At 44.5% G+C, this 16499-nt stretch overlaps 1 protein-coding gene across 3 annotated transcripts in view; it reads right to left on the bottom strand.

Annotated features, from left to right (window-relative positions):
- Nucleotides 1-581: 581 nt before the first annotated feature.
- The window catches only part of LOC121574010 (rap guanine nucleotide exchange factor 6), a 159030-nt gene continuing 143112 nt past the window's right edge, over nucleotides 582-16499 (bottom strand). For 2 of the 3 annotated variants that reach the window (XM_041886512.2, XM_041886513.2), the window contains 9 exons: nucleotides 15138-15161; nucleotides 14210-14430; nucleotides 13226-13402; nucleotides 9499-9660; nucleotides 8536-8661; nucleotides 6977-7199; nucleotides 4811-5364; nucleotides 3699-3986; nucleotides 582-3268 (listed from right to left, as the gene is read on the bottom strand). In XM_041886512.2, the coding sequence (XP_041742446.2) occupies nucleotides 3246-3268; nucleotides 3699-3986; nucleotides 4811-5364; nucleotides 6977-7199; nucleotides 8536-8661; nucleotides 9499-9660; nucleotides 13226-13402; nucleotides 14210-14430; nucleotides 15138-15161 (1798 nt within the window). In that variant the 3' untranslated portion in view covers nucleotides 582-3245. The remainder of the gene's footprint in view (nucleotides 3269-3698; nucleotides 3987-4810; nucleotides 5365-6976; nucleotides 7200-8535; nucleotides 8662-9498; nucleotides 9661-13225; nucleotides 13403-14209; nucleotides 14431-15137; nucleotides 15162-16499) is intronic. The other variant, XM_045222660.1, reaches the window with a different exon arrangement.

Raw genomic sequence — 16499 nt, 5'->3', positions numbered from 1 at the left:
TCAGAACAACATCATCATCATCCATCAACAAAATGGATGACTTCTCTAGTCTACGGTAAAGCAAATGTCTTGACATTTACACAGTTCTACAGCTGTATAGTTAAATAAGGCAACTTATTCAAAAGACGAGAGAATATTTCAATATACACTGAGTATACAAAACATTAAGAACACCTCTTTCCATGACAGACTGACCAGGTGAATGCTATGATCCCTTATTGATGTCACTTGTTAAATCCACTTCATTCAGTGTAGATGGGGGGAGAGACAGGTTAAAGGATTTTTAAGCCTTGAGACATGGATTGTGTATGTGTGCCATTCAGAGGTTGAATTGGCAAGACAAAATATTTAAGTGCCTTTGAACAGGGTATGGTAGTAGGTGCCAGGCGCACAGGTTTGTGTCAAGAACTGCAATGCAGCTGGGTTTTTCACGCTCAACCGTTTCCTGTGTGTATCAAGAATGGTCCACCACCCAAAGGACATCCAGCCAACTTGACACAACTGTGGGAAGCATTGGAGTCAACATGGGCCAGAATCCCTGTGGAACGCTTTCGACACCTTGTAGAGTCCATGCCCCGATGTATTGAGGCTGTTCTGAGGGCAAAGGGTCAATATTAGGAAGGTGTTCCTAATGTTTGGTATACTCAGTGTACATGTATATCTATATTTCTGCTTTCTCTTCAAAGGTGATGGTGGACAGTGATACTAGGTAATGTATTGTATATAGGATTCTGAGGAGGAATGTGCAAAGGTGAGTGATATAGAACCCATAGAAACAGAATCATTCAATATCATTCTAATTCTATGATAGAACCCTCCAGCCCTGTAGATAATGGGCAGGGATCTCAGTGCTGAGAAAGAGAGGTTGTGTGAAAGCAGCAGACACTGATAAAAGCTCTGCTCCTGGTTGCGCTCAGTGGGATACAACATTACAGAACCTCCAGATAGAAATATATTATGTAGAACAGACCTGCTTCTCTATCATGTACATAATGTCAGCTATGCACATGACATTTCTATCTGAGAAACAGAATGTTGTCCCCTCCAGAAAGTGACCCTGCTCACAGTGTGTGGGCTAGTGAGGGGTAGGTGGCAGGGGCTGAGGACATGTTCAGGGGAACTCTTTCAGCGCAGGAGGCACTAGGCCACAGCCAGTGATGGACCTGGGTCCATCTGTGCACCATAGGGAACGTGCCTGTCCAAAATTACCCAGAAGCCCTCAGTCAGGAGAGCTGCATCTCAAATGGCACCATATTCCCGACATAGTATACTACTTTTGACCAGAGCCCTAGGCTCTGGTCAAAAGTAGTGCACTATATATGGAATAGGGTGCCATTTGGGATGCAGACGAGGTGTGTGAGGCAAGGAGGGAGTGATTGTAATGAACCTGGTGAGGGCGGCAGAGTCAATCCATACAATAACATCTATACAACAACGTATCAGGAGGAGTCAAATCAAAAACACAGCAGCAAATAGATATATACAGAGCAGAGACGGCACCAAAACAAAGAGAGAGAAAAAGAAAAATCCTTAAAAGATTCCTGCCCAATGACAGAAAAGGGGCAATCACAATCTTGGATTTTATTATAACAAAATATTAAAAATAGTCTCTTTTCATCTATACATCTAACATTCATTTATGACAAACCAAAAATATATGTATACATTTATATACGCACTGTATATATTACCATTAATATTTTCAAGTCTTTGTACGGCAAAAAAATTGAAACAAGCGTCACGCCAAAGAAAAGGATCCAAACTCCAGTTATATCCCTAATTACAATACCATTCTGCAGTTTCACCCTCAACCCTAGAGGGTAAAACCTGTTAGACTGTACAAATAATTAACCTTTGCTTGCAATAAGAAGAAACAATTAAAGCAAATTCTTTAAAATACTCTACAAAATGTACTCTTTTTCAAAGTGTAGTTATATTATGAACAAGGAATGGAGATGCATTGCAAACCTGGCATTTAAATACATTTTCCCTTGACAAGCATTGCTTTTTCTTTTGTTGCCCTGACTATTAAACAATTATGGGATAAATCACACACTTAATAGCCAAAATGGAAGAGGTACATCAAAACAAAACACACCAAATGTGTTGTTTACGCTGCATCCACACATTCTTACTGCATACAAAAAGACTTTACATATCAAATTAACCTGAAATGATCATATTTTTACATTTTAGCCTGTAATTTAATAGACAACTGTTAGTCTAACAAACACTGTAAACAAGTTTGTAAGCATCTTTGTAAACAACTTGGGCTGTTGGCTGCATGCCTAGCATTTAACGCTTACCAACTAATGTTTGTACAGTGCTAATATATTGTTTTACTGTACTGCAATAAAGTAACAACATGTTGTGCTATTCTACAGCAGTGAGCCTTTTTGTTCGTTAACTCATTAAAAACAAGGTATAAAACCATTTATTAAACATAGAAGTGGCAGCATGACACTAAAAGTACCTCATGTTACTGTGGGTTCACAAGCGACAAGTTAACGAGACAGAGCGTCAATGGATGAGGGTGCCTCAGACACAATGGTCTGAGATGCGCACACTCACTCACTGACTCACTCACTCCCCTGCAAATACAAATATATGTGGAGTCACTCTAGACTCTTAAGATACATTTTCTGCAGCCTGCAAGATCTCCGCTTCATCAACAAACGAGAAGAAAAAGAAATTGTTTCGATTTTCTCCCTTCCTGGATATTGTCATATAACTTGTGTTTGCATGCCATTTAAAGCTGAGAGCTTCATGCAAACTGCTTTTTTTTTTTTTTAACGCAACGACTGAGGGAAAAACTATTTAAAACACTTGGGACAAGAGAGCGCGAAAGCAAATGGAGGTACTGTTAAAAAGACATTGAGGGATCAGCGGGCGCCGTTCATCCCTTCTTCCTCCTCAGCACAGCGTCCCAAACGCCTGAGCCATATGCCGTGACATCACACCACATCTCAGTCTGTATACAGTTATGTTCCAGGGGCGTGGGAGTCTAAAAATGGGGGAGTTTCTAAAACCATTGAAAAATGGAGTAAAATAGATGATTGTACAAGTTCTGTGGGGTGCCGTTGGTTTAGCATTGAACAGCTGTCAGCCGAGACTGGGAGAGCCTAGAGAGGGGCAAGGGGTGAGAGGAGTGTGCCCAGAGGAGAGGCAGCAAGGAGGCTGTGGTAGCTCAGATCACCCCTCCCTCTCCAACGGCCTGCAGTGTCCGTCCAGGCGTCCAGCCAGCTCTACACCGCTGACACCTGCTCATCTACAACAGACAAGAGAGGAGAGGAGAGAATTAACGCCACACTGACTCAATGATTTCCGACAAAATCTAGGAGTATCTTACAGCAGTATCATAGACATTATGACACGCTAACTTTTCGGCTCATATGAGATTGTGTCACTCTAGTTTACCAAAAACATGAGAAATACTACCGTTCTATACTGTGACTTCTTCTTTTAATTTTTTACTCAGATTACATATAACATGAACAGTAGGCCAGGTACATCCAAATCAGAGCCCTTCAATGGTAAACCATCTGCCAGGAACCCAACTCTGACACTAAGGTAACTACAGCACTCCAGCAGCATCACATAGACCCCTGAGCTATAGTCTAGTCTACTATAAAATGGCTGGCGCTATAGTCCTCCATGTTAACCTTGGCTGGGGCTGGTCTCTTTCTTTCTCCACGTACCATCCTCACTATCCCCTAAGCCCTGAAGGCAGACGCTGGCTGGCCTGGACTGGCCCTGGGACTCGTGGTGGTGGTTCACCCCCAGTCTCCGGGCCTCCACCAGGCCTCCGGGGCTCTGTAGCAGCTTAGACCTCTGCAGGGCCACGCTATAGTCAGGCGGCTTCAAGTTGGGAGGCCGGGGGGGAGCTCCATCCTGTCCATCGACCAGGGTGAGGCCCTGGTATCCCGGAGGGGTCGGGGGAGGCCCCCTGTACCTATCGTCCTTGGTGGGGGAGGTTACACAGTACACTGGCCGCCGGGAATGGGGGAGGAGACAGGAGGGGGTGTGAAGGAGGATGAATGGGGGAGGTGTGGGGGAGGGAGGGAAAGAGGGAGAAAAGAAACAAAAATGGAGAAAATAAATCAATGAGATGTTTCACCACCACCATGTAGCTGCTAAACCACTCAAATAAAGAGATACTCAGGCGTGGCGGGTGAGACAATACTGCACTCCTCTTTTTAATCCTTCTGTCCATCCAGGCTTCGTCCCAAGTGGGCTCTGGTCAAAAGTAGCGCACTATATAGGGAACCCTGGTCAAAAGTAGTGCACTATATAGGGAACCCTGGTCAAAAGTAGTGCACTATATAGGGAATAGGGTGTGATTTGGGACCCACCCATTATCTCTGTTCTATGCTCTGCTCCATTACCAGAACACGGTCTCTGCTGCATTACCAGAAGATGAATGAAACAGGAAAAGCCTGATTGACAGGTTAGATAAGTGGACCAGCTGAAGAATTAAGTATGTGAGCGAGTAATAGTACAGCTGTGCATGTAGCAGAAGCACAAGCAGGGGACCCCACTGTACTGCACTTCCAATGACAGTCTCACGCAGCATTAGTGAAAAAACAGAAGCCTTTTGTGCCACAGCTGGATTTGAGACTGGTGGCCAGGCACAGCAAGTGCATCCAAAGCCATAGGAAGTTTTATAAAAACAAAATTATCTGCTTTTGTCATTCCTCCACACACACACCACACCCATCTACACATAGCACGTCACAAGTTGGGTTCACAGTTACACTCTAGCACAACAACACAGTAGAGCTGATAGGAGAGACACACAGAAGACCCTCACCTATGAGGCCTTTCTCTGTGCTTGAAGTGACCATTTTGTAGACGGGATCTGTGCTTTGGGGTGAGTCGGGGCCCTCCCCATGGGCGGCGGAGACGCCTTCGGCAGTGCGGCGTTTGATGGTGCCGTAGTTCCCCTCGTAGGTGTCCGACAGCGAGGAGGATGAGGCCCAGCTCTGCCGTGATTGGTTTAGCTCTGAACTGTCTCTGGAGAGCCTCTTGGCATCCTCTCCTCCCCCGGACCCCGCCCCCGGTCCTCCTGCTACCCCCGCCAAGGCCGGCCCAGCCTCCACCTCCACTATAGGCCCTGCCAGCTGGGTGTGGCGGAAGCCCCCAGGCATTAGGTGGTCCCAGGCGGGGGGTCGGCCTAGCCCCAGGCCCAGCAGGGGGACAGGCAGGCTCTGGAAGCTGTCGTGGGAGTTGGAGGAGCAGGAGGTCCAGCTGCCCCGCCCACTGTCAGCCACACTGTCCAGGGAGATGTGGTCGGGGGTCAGCTCCTCTGTGGAGGTGGAGGAGGTGAAGGTGGAACCCCGCATCACCTGGCCCCGCGCCAACGAACTGACCAGGAGGAGAGAGAAGGAAACACTATGAAACAGAGAAGAACCATCAACTGACCAGGAGAGAGAAGGAAACACTATGAAACAGAGAAGAACCATCAACTGACCAGGAGAGAGAAGGAAACACTATGAAACAGAGAAGAACCATCAACTGACCAGGAGAGAGAAGGAAACACTATGAAACAGAGAAGAACCATCAACTGACCAGGAGGAGAGAGAAGGAAACACTATGAAACAGAGAAGAACCATCAACTGACCAGGAGAGAGAAGGAAACACTATGAAACAGAGAAGAACCATCAACTGACCAGGAGAGAGAAGGAAACACTATGAAACAGAGAAGAACCATCAACTGACCAGGAGAGAGAAGGAAACACTATGAAACAGAGAAGAACCATCAACTGACCAGGAGAGAGAAGGAAACACTATGAAACAGAGAAGAACCATCAACTGACCAGGAGAGAGAAGGAAACACTATGAAACAGAGAAGAACCATCAACTGACCAGGAGAGAGAATGAAACACTATGAAACAGAAGAACCATCAACTGACCAGGAGAGAGAAGGAAACAGTTAAAACAGAGAAGGAGCATCAACTGACCAGGAGAGAGAAGGAAACAGTGAAACAGAGAAGGAGCATCAACTGACCAGGAGAGAGAAGGAAACAGTGAAACAGAGAAAGAGACAATCAAAAAGTAAACAAGAGTTAATTTCCTCTCACCTTGGAGGACAAAGCAACAAGGTGAACGATTCCTGTTTAATACGTCCTGTTGGCTCCTCCCTCGCCCAAAGTGTCTCTAGGATTTATCACTGTACCCACCATAGAGTAAAGTTATGCTCCTCTCCTTTCTTTCATTAACCAGACACTGTTTTATTCACTGAAATGTTTATTACGAAGTGTACCAGGAGTTGAAATAAAATATATTTAATGAACCGACTCCAACGCCGCATCAGGTTCCCAGGTAATAAAATATTACACAAAAGGAGAGTGTGATCAAGAAGTAAATTATTTATTTATTGTATTTATGTCAGGGAGGCCTCATTATGGAGGGACAATAGGCGGTTGTTTACTTGTTGGAATTAAAAACTGTCCACATAAAATGAGCAACACAGTTAATATGGGACAGAGAGTAAACATGTAATGCTGATAAACAGTGGACCCTTTATGAGTTCCTGTTCACAGTGTTTGAACAAGGACATTATTGGAAACCCTTATTGGAACTCCTTTGAGGAGGACTATTATTTGTGTGTGTGTGTGTGTGTGTGAGAGAGAGAGTGAGTGAGTGCGTGTGTTGGTTCTTTTATCCTCGTGGGGACCTAAAATCCCCAAAAGTCCCCACAAGGATAGTAAAACAAGGAAAATTCTCCCTCGTGGGGACATTTCCCACATCCCAATGAGGACAAAGGCTATTTTAAGCTTAGGGGTTAGGTTTAGGGTTAGGTTACAATTAGGGGTAGGGAAAGGGGTTAGTTGTTAGGAGTTAGGTTTAGGGTTACAGGTTAGGTTTAAGGTTAGGGGAAAAAAGGATTTTGAATAGAAATACATTTTAGGTCCCCATGAGGATAGAAGAACAAAAAGTTTGGGTGTGTGAGTGAGTCTAATACTATGTGTATTACCTGGTGCTGGGCTGGCTGCAGTCAGAGTTGGTGTGTGTGAGCTGCGTGGTGGTGCCTGGGGTCTCGGTGGTATCCCTGGTCTTGATGCCTTGGCGCTCCTCTACAGGGCCAGCAGGCATGGAGTCCACAGAGCAGTTACTGACGATGCTGGAGCGGGACGAGATCTCACTATGGCTCGAGTCGGACAGGTTGTCTGATTTCCCTGCAGGCATCAGGGCATAGCCTGGGGGAGGGAGGAGGAGATGATCAGCCTGGAGTAGTGTTCATCCACACACAGCCTGTAACAACCTAGATCGGACACGCTAAACTTAACTACAGGCTAACTACATAGGCAGGCCAGCAGCATGTCCAACACTGATCCAGACTAGTTTTATGAAATTGTTTTATTAAATCCTGTAAAAAAGAGAGAGAAACGTTTACAACATCTCATACATTTCCAGTGTTTCTCTCCTCTCCATTAATAACATCTGTAAAAAACAAATAATCAACATTAAAACAGTAGAAAATGGATGCTCCCTTATTATAACATTGCTGTTGACCTGTGAAGTCTAACACAACATACTTACCCTAATACTTTTTTATCTTGTGAATGTAATAAATACAGTCCAGCAGCTAAGAATCGGTTATTCAATATTGTAATAGTGAATTTTGGTAAATTTTGAAGTAACAAATTATTAAACCTGAAGATCGTACTGCATATTTTTTTTATGATGCATAGGTTGTCACATTGTTGTAGATCAACTTGAACTGAACCATAACCAACATGTACGATACAGTACATCAACACATTCACTAAAATATCTTTCAATGACCTGCTGAAAACTCAGAATATTTCCTCAGTTCACTTCACACAATGTACTTTCTCAGTCTATCAGATTGTCTCGTCCTCTAAGCCAACTTGTGTTCATTATTCTTCACAGGGAGTATTGTAGTACTTTCTCAGTCTGTCTGTCAGATAGTTTTTCTCCTCTTGTGTTTGACTTTGCAGAGCCAAGCAAAGGCCCTGCTGGAGCTGGCTGACCTCCTTGCCTGACCTTTAGCCTGCTCAGTCCGCCCCTGTCCTGGGCTACCCTCCTGGGCCTCAGAGGACCCTGTCTGCCCCTGATCCTCCACTGGTGGCCTAACTACCACCAACGCAGCCAACTTCTCCCTAGACTGACCCCTCTCCCTCAGCATCCTGAATGGGGAAAGCTCCCTCAACCTCTTCCTCAAGGGAGAATCTGGAGGTTTGGGCCTAGGTGGGGTTACAACCGCTGGCTCTGGCCCTTTTTGGGTCTCTGTCTGGGGAGCGGGCGTCCCTCGCCTGGTGGCCTTTGCGGCCCCTGCTCCTGGGTCTCCATGGAGCCCGGAGTGGAGTGGAGCCCTGAGAGGGCTCATCCTCCCTGACCTGGGGCTGAACGCTGCACCTGCCTGGGGGCCTGGGGAGCTCCATCTCCATAGCACTGCCTGCTCTGTCTCCACCTCCACCTCCACCTCCATCTCTCTGTCCCTGTCCTCTTCCCTGTCTCTGCTGTGCTGCCTGGTCATCTGCAGGAACCTCTTGTGGAGGAGAGCCCCACCTATGCCGTAGCTGCGGGTGCCTGCCGTGCCTGCCTTGGTGCTGGCCTCGCTGGTCAGAGAGGACGACGAGCCAGACATGTTCATCTGGCTGTTGGCGTTATGCTGGGGCTTGGCCACGCCACCCACTGTAGACAAACAGGAGAGACAGGGAGAATGATTGAGGAGCTTGATGGTTAAGATTACACTAAATTACAGTATGGATAGGTGAGATGAGGGGAAATGACTTCAGCAAGACGCTTGAGTGTATGGGCAGTGTATTTTACATTTACATTTTTAGTCATTTAGCAGACGCTCTTATCCAGAGCGACTTACAGTCAGTGAGTGCATTATTATATATATATATATATTTTTAATCATACTGGCCCCCCCGTGGGAATCGAACCCACAACCCTGGCGTTGCAAACGCCATGCTCTACCAACTGAGCTACATCCCTGCCGGCCATTCCCTCCCCTACCCTGGACGACGCTGGGCCAATTGTGCGCCGCCCCATGTGTATGTATGTGTATGTATTGTGGGTGTGAGGGATGTTGGTTTTGAGGTGCTGATACAGAGGGTGCGTTCTGTGAGGTACAAACCTTGAGGTATGGGTATGAGATGGGTTCTGTTTAGTTGTGAGATGAATGAATGGATTTGAGTAGATGCTGATGTGAGAGGTAATGTGCAGTAGCCAGGATGAAAGCGGTGCAGTAATGTGAAGTACCCAGGATGTAGGTAATAATGTAAGCTGTAATGTAATGTGCAGTAGCCAGCAGGGCTGGGGTCAATGCTATTTAAATTCTAGTCAATTCAGCAAGTAAACCAAACTCCAAATGTTCCTAATTGAAAATCACTGAAGAGAATTGGAATCAGTGTACTTCCTGGATTGACTGAAATTGAAATGGAATTGACCCCAACCTTGGTAGCCAGGATGGTAATGTTTTAAGCGGTAGGTAATGTAATATGCAGTAACCAGGATGTAGACCTTTGCGCGGGGAGCCCTGTGGCGAGATGGTGGGGCTGGAGTGCAGGGAGGACACGATAGACACGGTGTCTTCAGCAGACCTCTTCCCACTCCAGGGACTGTCCTCTGATTGGCTGAGCTGGGAGCTGGGAGGCTTCTTTATCACCTGGGGAGAGCTGGAGTCTGGGAAGGGGAGAGAGACAGAGATATACACTGTTGGAGTCTGGGACAGACAGGGACATACACTGCGTGGAAAGTGAACCATACAGCGGGAGTAGCACCATTATTTTACTACAGAATATTATCAATTTGGCCACGTCTCCCTTGTAAAAGAGGTCTTCTGACCTCAATGGGACTTCCTGGATAAATAAAGGTTAACAAAAAAAAGATCACCCACAAGACATCACAATCTCATCTTTAACATTGACTCACTATAAATAAACTCACTAATATGCAACATGTTTACATTGACAAAGAAATACTGTAGTCGAACTCGATTGTCCTTGAATTGTATCCCATATCTTCTGGTGCTATTTCTAGGGACCAATATATTGTCAGTATACTGTAACTAACAATTCATTTGCTAGTTACAGTGACTGTATTACCGCCTCACCTGCGGTCACAAGTCATGACAGCAGTCAAATTCCATGTAACCGTTTATCACGGTAACTAGGCTTCTCCAAAACTGCGCTCTGATGCTGCTGACAGTCGTTAGTAGCCTACCTAACTCGCTAACTGCCAGTCGCTAATGGCCTGGTACTCAGCGATCTATTGTCCCTCTAATTACTCTGACATCAATGCAAATTGCGTGAAAAAACTGAGTTGTGATGGCCTCTATTAAAAACAGGAGGATCCCATCAGCTTTCTATAGGCTAGGCCTACTATATTTATTTCTCAACTTTCCTAATATTAAGCACATTGCTTCGCTATACAACAGGTGTATAGCCTACCTGGCTGGCATGAAAATGAACCACGGGAAAAGCATCCTCCATTCGCTATTTAACTGCATAGATGACATGTCCCCTGCCCCTGTTCCGAGACAGGTGCATGATAATGGTCCATTCTAAATCAAAACAAACTTCACCCAAATATTATTTAGTTTATGTAAAGCCAAGATTAAATCAAGAATAGTCTGATGGGTACAATATTATCACTTGTGAATGATATATTATCACTTGTGAATGATGCCCAGAATGTGCAGTAAGTCAAGAAACAATGCCCCTTTTTCACTCTACTTTTTCTAATCATAGTCGCACACCTCATGTAGCCTATAAGCCTATATGTTTTGATAAGGTTTGTATCACAACTAAAGTGGACAAGTAACTCCAAACGTAGCCTATGGGCCTAGGACTCCTGGAACACGGTTAGAGAGCACATAGCCTACAGAGACAAGTGAAACGTGTTCTTATAAGCCCAGTCATTGCGCAGTCGCGTGTGAAAAGAGTTTTGACTGGCCACTATTTAAAAGAGGATCGCAGCTTTCTCGTGCTGCTATATTTAATGCTCTATTCTTAAAATTAAGCACATGAATCCCCTTTACAACCGGGCTAGCCTAGCTGGCATTCATAGGTGGCACGAAAGTTTCAAGTTTGGGGAAGCTAGCTAATTTTCACCATAAAATGCACTTTTATAATAAAGCATTCCATGCATCATGGCATTTGCAGACTTATGTAAGATAGCCTACTATTCGTAATATGATGAGTAGATTGGATAGTCATAATTAAGTCTAATAATATAACTCAAACACTGTTCGCAAAAAAAGTCAGTTCAATCCATGGCTGAGAGCGTATAGCATAGAGTAGGCCTAGGTTATATCAGATACGTTTCTTCTTTCTTTGCATGGGAAAAGTGTGGCCTTTTATAAACACATTTCATGCAATTCTACTACATTTTATATGACTGGAGACATTAGCAGAATCATTAAAAAATAAAATAAGACAAATTACAGGGTAGCCTACTCTGCTGACACTGACAAACAGATCAATAAAAACAATGCTGTCCATATAATAGGCCTACGAGAAGGGGAGACACAAATAGAATATGACGTCCATCTAAACTGAGGCAGGAAATGGTCAAAACACTAACTTTTAAGTAGCACTGACTCAACAATGATAAATAATGAATATGCGCAGTGCGCAATCAGTGGGGATATTGCCGACGCCAATAAGATAGGCTATACCGTTGTCCGCTCAATTAAATTGAGAATTTTGATAACTAAAATAACCATTTGCTTTCCAGACTATGTTTTCCTGTGATTGTATTTTGAAATATTGTGATATGCCTGGCTTGGCCTCTACTTTTCACAGACAGTCACAATAATCTGCCCAAATTGAACTCGCTGCCTTTCCTTCCAACTGTAGGCAATGCGATTTAAAACAATAAAAAACATAAAAATAAAAAAAGAAGCTAATGATCCTCTGCGGTCAAACCATGCTTTAATAGCCTATTTTGAATTATTTTATTTATTTATGTATAGACCGGAGTAGGCTAATTAAGCTATATAATTTTGGCTATTTAATTCAGTTTACTTTAGGAAAAGCTTCCCTTAGCCTTATGGATGTGCTGCCTATGCTTGCAATTAAAAACGTAACAGCACCTAACCTCCATTCACTATTCGAGTGCAGGCTACGGATGATGTTTTTCTTGTGGGCCATGCTAAATAAAAAAGTATTTCACGCATAGGCTATATGTAAAAACCAGATTAAATTAAGAATAGTCTGATGGATGAGAATATAATCAAGTGCTTGTCAAATTGTCAATGAGAGACTGATAAAGTGTGTGCAGCCTGCGCAAGAAACAAAGCAGAGCTCATGCCTTTCATGTGACTTTTTTCAAATCATCATTAGAGTCGCATCACGCAGCCTTAGAATGTATTAAAAATCAAAATGTATAGCCTAACGTTTGTATCACAACTTAAGTTTCATAAATAACTCTAAATTATGCATATAGGAGGACCTGTTTCTTTGTCAACCAGTCAACACAGAATAGCTGCATGTGCGCACTCCCTCGGAAATCATTTGTAGAAAATATCCTTTCTATTTTATTCAGCTTTGTTCAATTGTATTCTTTATACTATAAAATAATGCCACGGAATTCTAAGCAAATCTTGTCTTCTAAATTAACTAATGTAGCCCACAGCCATATGGCATAGCCAGATCAGGACCTAACATAAGGACTCAGAATATGTTATTCTGTTCTTCTGAAATAGGCTTCATTTTCTTCATATTATGTTTCTTTAGACCTGTCTAAAATAAATAATGGATTTATTTAGATGTAGATGTTCCAACAGTCTGCATCAGTGGCTTGTAGGCTATGCGTGGAAGCCAGGAGATACTAAATGTGTTTATGTTAATGTAGGGTCAATTACCGTGAGACCGGAAATTATTTGCATGACAATCACTGGCTGACAAAACTTCACAACCGCCACAGCCATATTTGCTAGGCAGTGGAGAATGACTTGAAATAAATAAATAAAAAAGGATACCTAGTCAGTTGCACAACTGAATGCATTCAATCGAAATGTGTCTTCCGCTTTTTAACCCAACCCCGCACAAAGCCCTGGGATGAAGGTAAAATTCAGGTAACTTTTCACAAATTCACAGCTTTTCCTGAAATCCTGGTTGGAAGATTCCGGATTTCCTGCTTATTCCATCCTGATCCTGAGGATCTTCCAAACTGGATTTCTGGAAAACCTGGGAATGTTGTGAAAGCCATAAGGTATTATAGTAACCCTATAAGAGTGACTCACTGTGTGGGGCGTGAATGTCCTTGGCGGTGCTCTTCCTCCGTTGGGGGTAGAGGGGTACTTGGACCTGGAGCACCTGGGATACGCGGTTCTGGGCCTTCCCCCCGGGCAGCGCCGAGCGCAGCGACACAGGAGAAATGTCTGACTTGGTGGACCGTCGCTCGCTCAGGTTCTTGGACACTGCAGTCATCGAAACAGGAAATAATTAATCTTGCACCAGGCATTGCAAGATTATTATGTTCCCGTGCAGAAAGACAGTAATAACAGAAACAGCAGCGCTATAAATGGCCTGACCAGGAGATTAGTTACTTCAGAGTGTAAATATAGTAAACAGAGAGAGAGGAAAATTAAGAAGCTAAGATAACAAGGTAGTCACAGACAGGAAATTGAAATATATCTTACCAATTTGTAGGAAGATTTATGAAATTGGTATATTGTATGAAATACATTTATTTGTGGGAATATCAATAATTTTACTACATCACTTGATTCATTTCTAAACAACAAGGCATAACTCCTCTTCTCTCAATATGGCAATGCAGAATGTTCTTCTCAACTGTGACATATCTGAGGCCCACTAGGTGGCAGTGTAGGGCAAGTAAAACCCCCATACCTGTCAAACGCTCAAGTGAATAACACAACTTTATTCCAAGTGAATTGAGGAAATGTTGTCCCACAGGTCTCTCCCCTGAAATTATTACTAAAGTGGGCGTTTGATAATTACTGCGGAGAGATTAGACAAACCCTCAAACATTTTACATTTTAAGTGTAGGAGAGTAAAACAACCTTCAGTTCTGTGAGAATAGAGCTCTGTGGGAGGCTGGGAGCATCAGAGTTGAGAGAACATCCGATCCTGCCACAGCCAGTGATTACAAGGGGGTGACATAGCCTAGTAACACTTGGAGTTTCTAAGTGATTTTAGGTGATTATAAGTGTCATACGGTGTTGCATTTGGGCACCAACATTGTAGTCAAGGTGTAAACTCACAGGTGCTGTAAACAGGCTCACACTGTAGAGACATGATCTGGTGTTTCTCCTCGTCAGTCTCCACAGCCAGGTTGGACAGGTACTGCTTGACCTTACGGGCCATCTGAGCGTCCTCGTACAGCTTCTTAGCGTTGAGCAGCGAGCTGCGACGCACACGCTTCTTATGGGCCCCGCCCTGCACGTCCAACATGTTGGAGTTGGTGCTGCCCTGACTCAGAGACCTGGAGAGACAGGGATGGAAAGATGGAGGGAGAAAGGAGTGTTGGAGGGAGGAGAGGAGAAGTGGATGGAGTGAGGAATGGAGGGAGGGATGGCATAATTGAAGGTGGGATGAAGTGAAGAATGGAGGGAATAAGAGAGGGAGGGAGGGAGGGAGACGGGTCAGTTCTCCAGGACTCCAGTGGAGGCACCTAACAGACATGCTGCAGGTTATGGTCATCATGCAGCCTCTCAGTATCAAAACTAGTACTATCTTGTTAAACGGTCACTGTCGCATACACTCTGGAGATTCAGAGAGAACACTTTATAACTGATGGGCAGGTCACTAAACATCATTCAGTTTTCCAGCTTTTTTTCTGCTGATGACTGTATACAGAGCATTGGAGCATAGCAGGTTATAACACAACCATGCAACAAGGTTTTCTCTCGCTGATGCACCATGCTTAAACATGGGTAAATAAATAACATTCTGTTTGATGAAGACAGTCAAAAAGGGTTAGAAAATGAAATGAATAAAAATCAAAAATGGCAGGATGCACACACAATGTGAATGAAAGGGTTAGGGACTGAATGGTACATATAGGGGGCATGCGGTTTGGGAGGGCGCTGGCCACGTGGGGGGGGGTGCATGGTGACTGGATGGCTGGGGGTGGGGAGGGGTGGGGGGTGCATGGTGACTGGATGGCTGGACTATTACCAGGGGACTTACCCTAAACTCTTCCACCTCTTCTTCCTGCAAGCAAGACCCAATGACATTGAAGCAACGTGGCTTAAAGAGACAGTACAGTCAAGGAAGGACAGAGGCACAGTGACCACAGCAGGAGATGGGGTCAGAGCATGGGGACAGACACGGGAACTCTCCAGATTCCCTATATCAACTGTTGTTACATGACAGCCTTATTCTAAAATTCATCAATCTACACACAATACCCAATAATGACAAAGCGAAAACAGGTTTCTAGAAAGTTTAGCAAATGTATAAAAAATATATGTTTTATATAGCTTATTTACATACGTTTTCAGACCCTTTGCTATGAGACTCGAAATTGAGCTCAGGTGCATCCTGTTTCCATTGATCATCCTTGAGATGTTTCTACATCTTGATTGGAGTCCATCTGTAGTGAATTCAATTGATTGGACATGATTTGGAAAGGCACACACCTGTCTATATAAGGTCCCACAGTTGACAGTGCATGTCAGAGCAAAACCAAGCCATGAGGTCGAAGGAATTGACCTTATGAGCTCTGAGACATGATTGTGTTGAGGCACAGATCTGGGGAAGCGTACATAAAATATTTCTGCAGCATTGAAGGTCCCAAAGAACACAGTGGCCTCCATTATTCTTAAATGGAAGAAGTTTGGAACCACCAAGACTCTTCCTAGAGCTGGCTGCTCGGCCAAACTGAGCAATCGGGGGAGAAGGGCCTTGGTCAGGGAGGTGACCAAGAACCCTATGGTCACTCTGACAGAGCTCCAGAGTTCCTGTGGAGATGGGAGAACCTTCCAGAAGGACAACCATCTCTGCAGCACTCCACCAATCAGGCCTTTATGGTAGCACCCAGACGGAAGCCACTCCTCAGTAAAAAGGCACATGACAGCCCGCTTGGAGTTTGCCAAAAGGCACCTAAAGGACTCAGACCATGAGAAACAAGATTCTCTGGTCTGATGAAACCAAGACTGAACTCTTTGGCCTGAATGCCAAGCGTCACGTCTGGAGAAAACATGGCAACATCCCTACGGTGAAGCAGGGTGGTGGCAGCATCATGCTGTGGGGATGTTTTTCAGCGGCAGGGACTGGGAGACTAGTCAGGATCGAGGGAAAGATGAACGGAGCAAAGTACAGAGAGATCCTTGATAAAAACCTGCTCCAGAGCACTCAGGACCTCAGACTGGGGTGAAGGTTCACCTTCCAACAGGACAACGACCCTAAGCACACAGCCAAGACAACACAGGAGTGGCTTCGGGACACATCTCTGAATGTCCTTGAGTGGCCCAGCCAGAGCCCAGACTTGAACCCGATCAAACATCTCTGGAGACTTGAAATTTGCTGTGCAGTGACGCTCCCCATCCA

The sequence above is a fragment of the Coregonus clupeaformis genome, chromosome 9 (assembly GCF_020615455.1).
Source record: "Coregonus clupeaformis isolate EN_2021a chromosome 9, ASM2061545v1, whole genome shotgun sequence".
Taxonomy (NCBI): Eukaryota; Metazoa; Chordata; class Actinopteri; order Salmoniformes; family Salmonidae; genus Coregonus; species Coregonus clupeaformis.
The sequence above is the reverse complement of the archived record's forward strand: the minus strand, read 5'-3'. Positions and strand labels throughout refer to the sequence as shown.